The sequence below is a fragment of the Ursus americanus genome, chromosome 16 (genome assembly GCF_024610735.1).
Source record: "Ursus americanus isolate L20-20 chromosome 16, mUrsAme1.1.p, whole genome shotgun sequence".
Taxonomy (NCBI): Eukaryota; Metazoa; Chordata; class Mammalia; order Carnivora; family Ursidae; genus Ursus; species Ursus americanus.
Genome location: NC_142142.1, coordinates 51,383,541 through 51,395,270, shown reverse-complemented (window position 1 = coordinate 51,395,270; position 11,730 = coordinate 51,383,541). Strand labels below are relative to the sequence as shown.

Genomic DNA, 11,730 nt, shown 5'->3' with positions numbered 1-11,730 from the left:
CAGGGAAGTAAGAGTCCTACTGTAGTCTGATCAGAATACCCTGGGCCTTAGGACCCAAACCAGGTGCTGTACTTTAAAAGGGAAAAACTGAAATAACTTCAGAGAAGATAGCATGGGAGTCAAAATCACGGCTGAAGAAACCAGAAAAAAAAAAGATGGGCCCAGCAGCTTTCTTATAATGTCAACATAAGTGTGACATTACTTCCCGATCGTAAAGGAGGTGCCACAATGAAGGGGGGAAATGTCTTACTATCAGCTACTCAAGCACAATAAATCCCAGAGATTGTTGCCTCAGTCCCTGCACTTCAGGTTCATGTGATATTCCCTTACCCACACAGCACTCAAAGGATGGCAGTGTTCAAGAATACTTCCTCTAGTCCATTCAGTCTATCCCTGGGCTTGGTTTATGACTGTAGGACCCACCTGGAGGCCACCCTCAAAGGCTCACTGTGAGCATGCATCCAGACCCTCTGCACTGACGACCTCAGTCCTCTCCTATGGTCCTTCATCCTTTTCCTCCTGCCACCTCCTCTTGTGTCAGCCTCCAGCTGGGTTGTCATGCTTGGTTCTGCTGCTGGACTGGGGAGGAAAGAGGCCCTATGTGAAGTGTCTGTAGACACAGTTAGACCCTCTATGGATAAAGATTAATTTCCTATTACCTTTTATGCAAAAATCGTCTGCTTCCTTTCTGGTCTAAGTTCCAGTACAAAACTTTCCTCCTCTTCCCTTAATCTTGTGACTCCAGGAAGAGAAAGAACACTTTATTCCAGCACATCTAAAATGTTGTCAGATAGAAGAGGGGTTATTAGTAAGCCCCAAGATGGATAATTCAGACAAATGGTGGAGCCACAGGGGAACATAACTTTAAAACCCCTCTAGAATGGGGGTTATCTGGGCCCATTCCTTCTCCTAAGGCTCAGATTAGCCCAGCCAACATAGTCTCATGCTGGAGAGGACTTAACTTCTGAGTTACAAATTGGAATGTCTTTCAATGTGGACTGTAGAGAAACTTTTGACAAGGACAAACTCAAGCAACCACTTGAGGTGCCAGGAGACTTCCCTGTCTGCTCAATTCTGCTTGGGAACTTACATTGCAAATTAATGCTACTTCTTTAAGTGCAGGGTTAGCTTACCAAATCAGCCTTTCTCTGAGTTCCCCAAGAATGAACTACATATGTCCCAAGAGGTGATGACAGGGCAGAAAGTGTTCAGACGTGGATGGGAGTGGCACCTCTAGAAATGTGATTTGCCAGGGGATTCCAGCATGGAGTGGATGTTAGAATCAGATCTCTTTAAGACCCTAACTTTGATTCTAAGATTCATATAATTAGCAGTGTATTTCCATGGGACCAAAGGTTGGGAAAGCAGCTGAACTAGTAAACTGGTGGAAAATACTTCGAAATTAATTGGTGTGGGGAAAGTATCATGAATAGAAGACCTTTATGGTATCATCCACCTCTGAGATTCCTATTTTGTGATTCCAGGTTCTGAAAGAGTGTCAGCTACTGGCCAAATCTATCCAGCTGACAAGATGCAGGTCAACCTTCTGTCTCAGGACAACAACTGGTGTGTGTGTGTGTGTGTGTGTGTGTGTGTGTGTGTGTGTGTGTGCCTCACATGGGGAGTGTTCTGAAAGAGTGTCAGCTACTGGCCAAATCTATACAGCTGACAAGACGCAGGTCAACCTTCTGTCTCGGGACAACAACTGGTGTGTGGGTGTGGGTGTGGGTGTGTCTCACATGGGGAGTGGAGATCAGGGTAGAAAACAACAAACATTTTCTAAAGGGCCAGCGCGTAGGCACATACACACATACACGTGCACATGCACACACACATCTCCCACACACAGTGGTGATCCAGGCTGGTGGCGGAGATAAGGTCCAACAGTCTTGAGGCCTGATCAATCACACAATCGCCCCCCTCCCCTAGCTGCTGGTCCAGGGAGTCTATTGTCCGGCAAACAGTGGCTTCCACCTCCTAGCCCAAAACCAGTAGGGTGTCTTTCATATTCAGTGAGGAGGACCAAGGCAACCTAAGACACCAAACCTCAGAAACAATGCAGAACTGCCAAAGTACAGCACTCACTCAGGAGCTGGGGACAGAGGGCAGGCTGAGCAAGGACGCTAGTGTGATCACAACCCAGAAAGCTAGAGGTCTACAATGCCCACCTTCAGCCATGTCTGTGGGCTCTGTGACTATAGCTGAGTGTCCTCTGGTCACCCCCTACCCCGCATCCCCCTTCTCACTGCCCTCCTACCTGTCCCCAAAGCTCCTGCTGTCTGCCTCTGTTCCTCTAATGCAGGGTTGACAGGCAGATGACACAAGACGCTTCCTGTCCTGGGTACTGCTCTCACTCAGGGCGTGCTTGGACCTCAATGGTTCAAGGGCACACCTCCCCACAGAGTTCTTTTCACCTGCACCCCACTACAACTGCAACCTCCCCACATCAACTGCAGGTAAAATGTACCCTTGGCAGGTCCTTTTTCCATCCCGCAGGACACCGCACACCCTACCCTGCAGCCTCCACTGTACACTGGCCAGTCAAAAACGTTCCTTCTTCGCCAGCCGAAAAGCTGCTTCCAAAAGGGCAGCAGGCCCTTCTCTCCCAATCTTCCACCCTTTAACCTAAAATGCTGTCTCAGTGTGACCTGTGTAGAGGGCCACCCTTCTTCCCTCTCCCTGAAAGAGGGTCAGCTACTAGCAGATCCCTGTGGAGGGGCTTCTACAGGTCCCATGGGGTACACCCTTGCGGCTTCCAAAGTAGCAGGCCAACAAACCCCTGACTCAGCTCAAACCCTCTTGTGCTCCTAGAGACTCCTCTTTCCTCTGCCTCTTAGGAAACACAGACACAGCAATGGCATCAATCCCTGGGATCAGGCAACCCCCTATCCAGAGTTCAGTCCATCAATTGGTGAGTCCACCACTAACCGATGTCATTGTAAGCTGCCCTCTCGCAACCAACATTCCTTTCAAGGCCAGATAGATAGATAGATAGATAGATAGATAGATAAATAAATAAATAAATAAATAAATAAATAAATAAATAAATACCTGAAATGCTCATTAAAAATAACTGCTTTTCAAATGCCATATGCCCTTAAATGTAGAGAAAGCAACCCTCCTCCCCAACCAACCTGCCCCCCTCCCACTTCCTGCACAGTTCTTACTGCTCAGGCCTCAAATAAACTCAGTTTCAGTCCTGTCTGAACACCATGGCCACCAGCAGCAACCCCGCGCTGGGGAGAGCGGGGGTAACGGGTAAGGGAAGGCTGCCAGGAAGTAAACAGGGAAGACTCACTCCTCCTCCCCCTGCTCTAGACACCCCCTCTCTAGGGCACAGAAGACTCTGCCCACTTGCCCACCCTTCTTCAAATAGCACAGCCCTCAATCCCACCCAGCAAGACACACCAGCTCTCCAAACCCAGCCAGAGAACAGCCATCCTGGTGTTGAGGTAAGTTGGGGAGGGAGAGTGGAGCCGACAGGGACATGAGCCATTGATACAGCAGAAACACTCTGGAAGTATCTTGCTGTTACCATTTTAAGAGAAGATACTATTTATGAAGCACTCCTACACGCCAGACGCTATGCTACTTTATTTCAGAGCCTCTCAATAACCCAAGAAGTGAGTTTACAAATAAGGACACTATGGCTCAGAGAAGCGAAGTAACTTGCTAGAAAGTAGCACCTGCCTAGTCTTTGATGACCTCTCACTCTAGGAGACTGATCCCCCACTGACTTCCCCTATTCATGATGGGGAGATAAGAAGGACCCCTGTGAGCAAAGAGGCAAATGTTAACTTCCCACGGTGGGGAAGCAGCGGTGGGGGGTTGCTTTGCAGGAGACAGACGCCCAGGAGGAAATAGCCCCAGGAGATATTAAATACCGCCTGGAGCCCCTTTCCAAGGTTCCTCCCCAGACGCAGCCCCCAAGCTTCTTCAGCCAGTACTGCAAGCCTCAGTGGCTCCCCTTCAGTACCACCTACAGAGAATGTTACAAGCCCTGCAGGAAGGAGCCAGTGACTTACCAAGGGAAGAAGTCCTCCCATTCAGGTGAGTCTTAGCCTGGGGGCAAAAAGGGGGGGGAGTGGCATTCTGTATAAAGCCCTCTGTTTCCAACACACCCACTTCACCTTACCCAGGGGTGGGAACCACCAGGCCAGGAGAATACAATAAGCAGCAAGGGCCCCAGCCCTGTCTCTTCAAGAGCCCTGCAGGCAGTATTTGCCTACAAGTTCAGCTGGAACCACTCTTGGAGGGGACCACACCAATAACCCCATCCTAGCCTACCCTCCTTCCTGTTTACGCGGGACCAGCGGGGCAGCCCTGTCATCCAGGCTTTCAAAGCTCAGGTGATCCAAAAAGGGGTAGGAGGATAATCTGAATTCCACACTAGGAATTCTTTAGTTCTGGTCTTTGGAGACAGCCCTGAAGGTCAGTGTGGTGGGAGAGGCAATGTTCTTTTTTTTTTTTTTTAAAGATTTTATTTATTTATTCGACAGAGATAGAGACAGCCAGCAGAGAGGGAACACAAGCAGGGGGTGTGGGAAAGGAAGAAGCAGGCTCATAGCGGAGGAGCCTAATGTGGGGCTCGATCCCATAATGCCAGAATCACGCCCTGAGCCGAAGGCAGACACTTAACGGCTGTGCCACCCAGGCGCCCTAAGAGGCAATGTTCTTATATGTGCAACTATTATTCCCATTATAAAAGGTTTAGTTAAATAGAACCAGCTGTGCAGGAGCCAAGGCTGGGGTCCAGGTCCCCACTTTTACTCTCAAGACTTTCCCACACAGAGGAGGCCCTCTGCACACTTTCTTGCTCCCCTCAGGTGACTACCACATGACCACTACTCATCAGATTTCCTTCCAGAACCCTCTTCTTGGCGAGTCAATGATCCCAGTTCACATTCAGGGCAGAAAAATAGCACCAATAATGCATCCAGGCTACATGGAGTGTATCAGCCAATACCAGAGTAACTTCCAAGCCTCGGGGTGGCATCAAGTCCTCAAAACTGACCCAAACAAAAGCAGCCAGGAGATAGAGTGAGTAACCAGAACTCTTGGCAAGCTGCAGGGTTGCTGTGGGGGAAGTGGCCAGACGAGGGCTCTATTGCCCAAGAGAAAGGTACTAGCCTGTCCCCAACTTATGATGGTCTGACTTACAATTTTTCAACTTTATGATGGTGCCAAAGTGATATGCATTTAGTAGAAACCGTACTTCCAAGTTTTCCCCAGGCTAGCAATACACAGTACAATACTCTCTGGTGATGCTGAGCCACGGCAGTGAACGTCAGCTACCAGTCAGCCCCGCGATCATGAGGGTCAACAGCCAACACCCTGACAACCTTTCTGCTCACATGCAACCATTCTGGTTTTCACTTTCAATACAGTATTCAAAAAGCTACATGAGCTACCCAACACTTTATTATAAAGTAGGCTTTGTGTTAGATGATGTTGCCCCACTGTAGGCTAATAATAAGTGTGCTGAGCACGTCTAAGATAGGCTAGGCTAAGCTATGACTTTCAGTAGGTTAGCTGCATTAAATGCATTTCCACTTCTGATATTTTCAACTTACAATAGGTTTAGGGAGATACAACCTCATCATAAGTCAAGGAAGATCTGTATAATTCAGAACTCAGTCTTCTAATTCAGAGACATAGCTTTAGAAGGCAACAAAGCAAAGGGCTAATTGTTTCAGAATCTTGGATCTCCTACTAGTTCAGATTTACTTCGTCCTCGCTTCACCTAAGTTTTGGGCCAGGACAAACTGCATGCTGTTCATAACTGGGAGTCAATCTCTTCCCCTCCGCATCTCTGGGAGACATGAGCTCTAATTGCAAGCCAGCTCTAATTGCAAGCTCTAATTGTAGAGTAGCCAGGCTTATCCAGTCCTCATGAAACTACAGATAATCAGGCACTCCATTTCCCCAGCCTTGTCCTGGCTACTCGTCTATTAAAGCCTGCTTCCCTTGGTGGCTCAGAATGGCCCTCTACCTTCTCTGACTCATCCTGAAAGGTTAGAAGGCTCTGCTCCAAAGCAAAGCCAGGAATATGCACACAGTGTCACACAAACGTTACAGAACTGGAGTCCTATTCCAAAGTGGTGAAGGAAAGGAGAGCTTTCACTGGGAAGGGAGCAGGGATGCCAGCCTAGCAAATGAGAGAGCTCTTCGCCCCCTACCCCAAACACACACTTCCAAGTTCATTTCCCAAGACCACATTCTCTTAGCCATAGCCTCTAGCTGCCTACCAGAATGCTTTAGAAAGGCTCTCCGTTGCCCTATCCTTTGGCTGCGTCCTCTCTGCTGGGTCTTAGCATGATAACTGGGGAGTGTGAAAAGAAGCAGAGATAAAATAAATTAAAATTTTATTTTCAGGGAAGAAATAAATTTGTATTTGAAATTACCTGAAAATACTCTGTATAGTTTAGGCAGACACACAAATGAAAAGCAAAAAAAGCATGTAGATGGCACAGTGCCCTCTATTTGGCATGCCTGGATTGGTTCATAGGTACAGGTCCCGACTTGTAGAAATGTTTTCACCCCATGCAGCAAATATATCCAGGCTGTGCAGAAAGACACTGCCCCTAGCTGGCAGCCCACTATGCATCAGCATCAGAGGCCGAGATGGCTGAAGCAGGAGATGACCCTCCTGGGTAGGAAGAACACTGTCAAGTTTGATGGAGACACAGTGACCAGGGTAAAGTGCCCAAGCTCTCTGTCAAGAGGTAATCAGCATGAGGGTCTCAACTACTCCCTCAACCCAAGGAGGGGGGACTGGGGTATACGGGGAACAAGGGAGAAGGTGTACCCTGCCAGAACACCCCAACCCCACCACTCTTGGGAAATCCAAAAATTTTACTTTCCTGAATATGCAGCCACTTACGGACTCTGATATTTGTCCCTGACCAAGAGGTGAGATATGTATGCTCTTAAGGTATGTTTGACACGTGGTAAGTACTTAACCAAAGATAGCAATTAAAATCATTATTATTATTATTTCCCCAGAAAGCATTCTTCTCTTTCCAGATGCCTAATCTACCTCCTCCCAAATCCTTGGTAAAAAGAGTCAAGGATAAGTGCCCCTCCAGCACACTCAGGGTCTTCAAAGCCAAGTTACAAACGGAAACTGCCAGCAAGCAATTCTCCCAAGTACACTATGGAGACCCTCATCACAGAGGCCATGAGAAGCTGCAGGTACGAACTTCTGTCGTCCCCTGGGTACTGCCTTCACCTCTCACTTTGCTACAGGCTTAAGGGTGGGTGGGGGGTGAATGATCGGGAGAGGAGTCTGATGTTTAAATCCCCAACCTAGAGCAATTCTGAGCAAGTTAACCTCTCTGCACAAATGTTTTCTCCTCTGCCAAAAGAAAAAGAAAACAAACCTTGCTTACTAAGCACCAGACATCGCATTTTCTCCGTGACTCCTTGTAACTCCTTAGCTGGCAGAGGGTGCTAAGCATAATACGCAGGGAGGGGAAGATTTGCTCCTTTTCCTGCTGACTGCTCTCTGTCCCCTCGAAAGGGCGTGGGTTCACAGGCACCGACTGAGGACCAAACTACCACCAGGACCTCCTACATGCCCTTGTTTTCTGAAAGGTTGAAGCTGTGTAAGCCCAAGGTCAACAGCATCAAATGGGAGCCAAACACAACGTCTCTACTGAACAAAGGAAAACGTTCAGGTACAAAAGAAAGACTGAGTCTTCCCAGATACCATCCGTAGTTGTCTGCATATGGGAAAAAAAAAAAGCCAGTGTCATGGGGGAGACACAACTCAGCTCCAGCCTGGCCCCATAATCTCTCTGCCTATTTTTACAGGCCAGTCCAGCTGCCTGAAAGCCGGCTCCAAAAGTACTTATGACAACAGCAGGACTCAAAATCCCCAAATGTAATAATCATCTGGGGAAAGAAACTGCCCAAATAATCCATGCAAAAATGCACAGTTCAGGACACACGTCTCCTCACCAACACAAATTTAGAACGGAGGTCCCACGAAAACCACCTCACCGCGTGGATTCAGCTTTCCCACTGGGATTTCCCAGCCACACCCTAACCCTAATCCAGCTCTTTGAAACTACCTGAGCAAGGGTGAGTAACCTGGTTAGAAAGGAACAATGCACTGTGTGTCCTAGAAGGTCAGTGTGTTGCCGGATAGCTGAGGGAAAAAGAACTCAGGGTGTTTCCCTCTAACTAACAAATGAACGGCAAAGCACTGAGACTTTTCTCAAGTCAGTACCATCATTTAATTACATTCTATTTGAGCTACAGTGTCTGCTCACTGCTGCTTTTTTTCCCCTTTACATTCTTTGAGATTATCATTCACATACCATAAAATTCACCCTTTTGAGGTGTAAAATCCAGTGGTTTTTAGTATTGCTCACTGCCGCTGAGGTCTAAACTTCAGAGTGGAAAAAGAGGCACAGGAAAGGAAGGAGAACAGGAGGGTCTGCATTTAATTCACGCAAACAAACAAAATCTGCCATGTGGAGAAAGTACTTCAAGGCCTAAGGGAGGTTGTGATCAAAATCTAAATACCAGGTCTAAAATATTTACCATATTGAAAACAGGATCATGTTTCTGGTTTTAAGGTAGGGATAAGAAGTGGAAGAGGCAACTGAATGTAGCCACCCATATCCTTGAGGGATGCTAAGGCTTATTACCCAGGGCCCTCCTCCATTCAGGAAAAGGCATATCACACTGCCCTCTAGTAGCCAGCCTAGGAAATGACAGGCAGCCACGCGCCGGACAGGCTTGGAGCTAGGTCTCTGCCCAGGACAGTGTGCTGTGCTCCTGCACACGAAGGCGAGAAATCGAGGGAAAGGAATTTATAAATGTTCACCAATGCTTACTGAACGCAGAGCTCACCTACAGTAGGATCTATCTGCTCCCCTCCACCTCAGTCTCTGCTTGGAGACAGATAGACTCCTTTGTTAAGGGAAAAAGAAAACATGGTTTAAGATTTCCAAAAAAATTGGAGCCTGTCTTACTTAGTCCATTCAGGCTGCTATAACAAAAATACCATACACTGGGGGTGCTTAAACAACATGTATTTATTTCTCACAGCTCTGGAGGCTGGGGGGCGGGGTCCAAGATCAAGACACTAGCAGCTTGGTGTATGGCAAGGGCTGGCTTCCTGATTTGGAGGCCAGCTTCTCACTTTGTCCTCACATGGTAGAAAGAACAAGGGACCTCTCTGGGGTCTCTTTTACGAGGCCACTAATCTCATTCACGAGGCTCCACCCTCAGGACCTAATCACCTCCCAAAGTCCTACCTCCTAATACCATCACCTTGGGGCTAGGATTTCAACATGGGATGGGGGTGGGGGAGTTCAACATTCAGTCCACAATAGCCTCGTAAAGTAAGTTGTTCCTAAGAAACAACTTGTGGGGCCCTACTAAAATGAAGTTACAACGTGAACCCATATGGAAATAAAACCCAGCTGCGTACAGGAGTTGTGACAAAGGGCTAGGAGTTAAATGTACTCACTGCCACTTCTGGCCAAAGAAAGGGGATGGCTTACAAAACAGCTTGCAAAAGTATAAACTCCAAAGTAGTAACTTATGAGTAGGCTCCAGGGCCCAGAGCCTATATTCACTGGGGCCTTTCTGTAAAATAAACTTGTTATTTTGGAAAAAATTTTAAACTTACAGCAAGTTGTAAAGATAATATAGAGAGTTCTGTTTTGTTACTCTTTACCCAAAGTTCTTGACTGTTAAACTGCTTACATAACTATGGCACGTTTGCCAAAACTAAGAGATTAACAATGGTGTATTTCTAGGAACTAAACTCGACTTTATTTGGATTTCACCAGTTTCACCACTAATGTTCTAACCTTGGGCCTTTTTACATAATGTTTACAGCAAGGAGCCAAAGGCCCGGAAAGGCAGTGTGCAACCCAGTAGGACACTAGGTTCTAGTCCCAGCTCTGCTTCATGCTAACTGTAGAACCTTTGAGTTTGTTTTCTGGGCTTGTCTCCTCTCTGACATACCTCCATCTCACAAATGCTGATTCTAGACGCAATCCCAGCTTACCCTTTCTCTCTCTGCCTAAGCACTTCTCCGACAGCTACTAGCCAGAGTGAGGGAAGAGACATCTTCAACTTGGCTGTGACTCCAGCGGAGACTCTCCAGTTAGAGAACAGAGTCCCTTTGGGAATTTTCAGATTTCAAAATTGCTTCAAAATCCACATATGTCTCAGATGGCTGGAGGATGGACAGCCTTTCTTTAGGAGTCTGGGAAGTACACACTGCAGCAGAGACCAGAGCTGTCCATAAACATCCATTTTTCCCTTCTTCCTGGGTGTGCATTGCATTTCCGAGGCTCTCTTGAATTAGGCGGACCACGCACCTACGTTCTAGCGAACAGAATGTGAGAGGAAGTTTGCGCCACTTCTAGAGCTGGCCTGTTATATCTGCTAAGCAATCTCCCAAGCTCTGCTCAACTCACTAAAGTGACCCACCCAGAGCAACCTTGTAGGCTGCGTTAGCACTGGCATCAGCCTGGTCCCTAAACGACTGCATGGAATAAAGTATGCCCCTCCCACTACCCCAATCTGAAACTATCCTGGACGTTACATGAGTGAAGGAGGAGAAAAAAAACCAAACTTCTATTGTGATGTTACTCCATCTGGTGGCTGTCATGACAGTTTAGCCTAATACAGTGCAAAATGTCAATTCCATTAGAGTAAGACCTTGCTTCTGGATCTGTGCTTGGGGCCTCAGGTGCACAGAACTGCAGTGACCACATGCCACGTTCATCCATGTGAGGCCTCTCTTCTGTTTCTCCTTCCCTCCATCATTCCCCCTTCCAGTCCCGTTCTGTCCCCTCCCACAGACCTATTCCAGTGAGTTAAGGTGTATGTAACTTCCTTAAAAGATGTTGCTTAGCGTGTTTAATTTACTTAGCTGGCTTTGGCTGTAAACTGAATTCTTCTTTATTTTCCTCACCTGGAGTCTGTCATGTCACAGCAGTTCCTAACTGCCTGTGTCTGACTGCTTTTATAATATTCTATCATATGCATATACCACATTTTATCAATTCCCTTAGGGACAGACATCTAAATTGCTTCCAGCTCCTTGCTACCCAAACTATACATAAACATCCTTTTATGTAACTCCTTGTGGATCTGTGCAAGTTTCTCCAAAGGCTATAGCCAGGGACTGCTTTGATGTAGAGTATACACATACTTAATGCATTAGTTACCTATTGCTATATAACAAATTACCTCAAAAACTCAGCAGCTTAAAACAATAACACCCACAGAATGAGGGATAATGTTGGTAAATCGTGTATCTGGTAAGAGACTTGTAACCAGAATATATAAAGAACTCTACATAAGCATGCATCTGTGTGTATGTGTGTGTCCGTGCACATGTACGTATGACCATCCAACTGGAAAATGGGCAAAGGATTTGAATAAACGTTTCTCCAAAGAAGATATATAAAAATGTTAAACAACATCAGGCATTAGGAAAGTGTGACCACTTCACACCCACAAGCATGGCTGTAATCAAGGCAGAGAGTAATAGGTGTTGGCAAAGACGTGAAGAAACTGGAACTCTCATACGCTGCTTTGGAAGTTTGGCAGTTCCTCCAAAAGTTAAACATGGTGTTACCTTATGACCTAGCAATTCAGTTTCAAGAGAAATGAAAAAGTGTGTCCATACAAAAACTTGTACATAAATGTTCATGGCAGCATCATTCACAACAGGCAGAAAGTAGAAACAACTCA

General features: G+C 46.7%; 1 protein-coding gene across 1 annotated transcript; it reads left to right on the top strand.

The window, feature by feature from the left end:
• Positions 1-3,212: 3,212 nt before the first annotated feature.
• On the top strand, positions 3,213-7,720 carry LOC148108812 (uncharacterized). Its single transcript, XM_087868031.1, has 7 exons — positions 3,213-3,258; positions 3,319-3,452; positions 3,840-4,050; positions 4,827-5,040; positions 6,550-6,697; positions 7,027-7,194; positions 7,523-7,720. The coding sequence occupies exons 1-7, from the start codon at positions 3,213-3,215 to the stop codon at positions 7,718-7,720; spliced, it is 1,119 nt and encodes a 372-aa protein (XP_087724157.1).
• The last annotated feature ends 4,010 nt before the right edge of the window (positions 7,721-11,730 follow it).

Excerpts from the sequence above, each read along its gene's own strand:
- LOC148108812 (XM_087868031.1), top strand. The coding sequence starts at position 3,213 with ATGGCCACCAGCAGCAACCCCGCGCTGGGGAGAGCGGGGGTAACGG. Across the intron at positions 4,051-4,826 it reads GAAGAAGTCCTCCCATTCAG|GTGACTACCACATGACCACT; the intron begins GTGAGTCTTAGC and ends TGCTCCCCTCAG. Across the intron at positions 5,041-6,549 it reads AAAAGCAGCCAGGAGATAGA|CAAATATATCCAGGCTGTGC; the intron begins GTGAGTAACCAG and ends CACCCCATGCAG.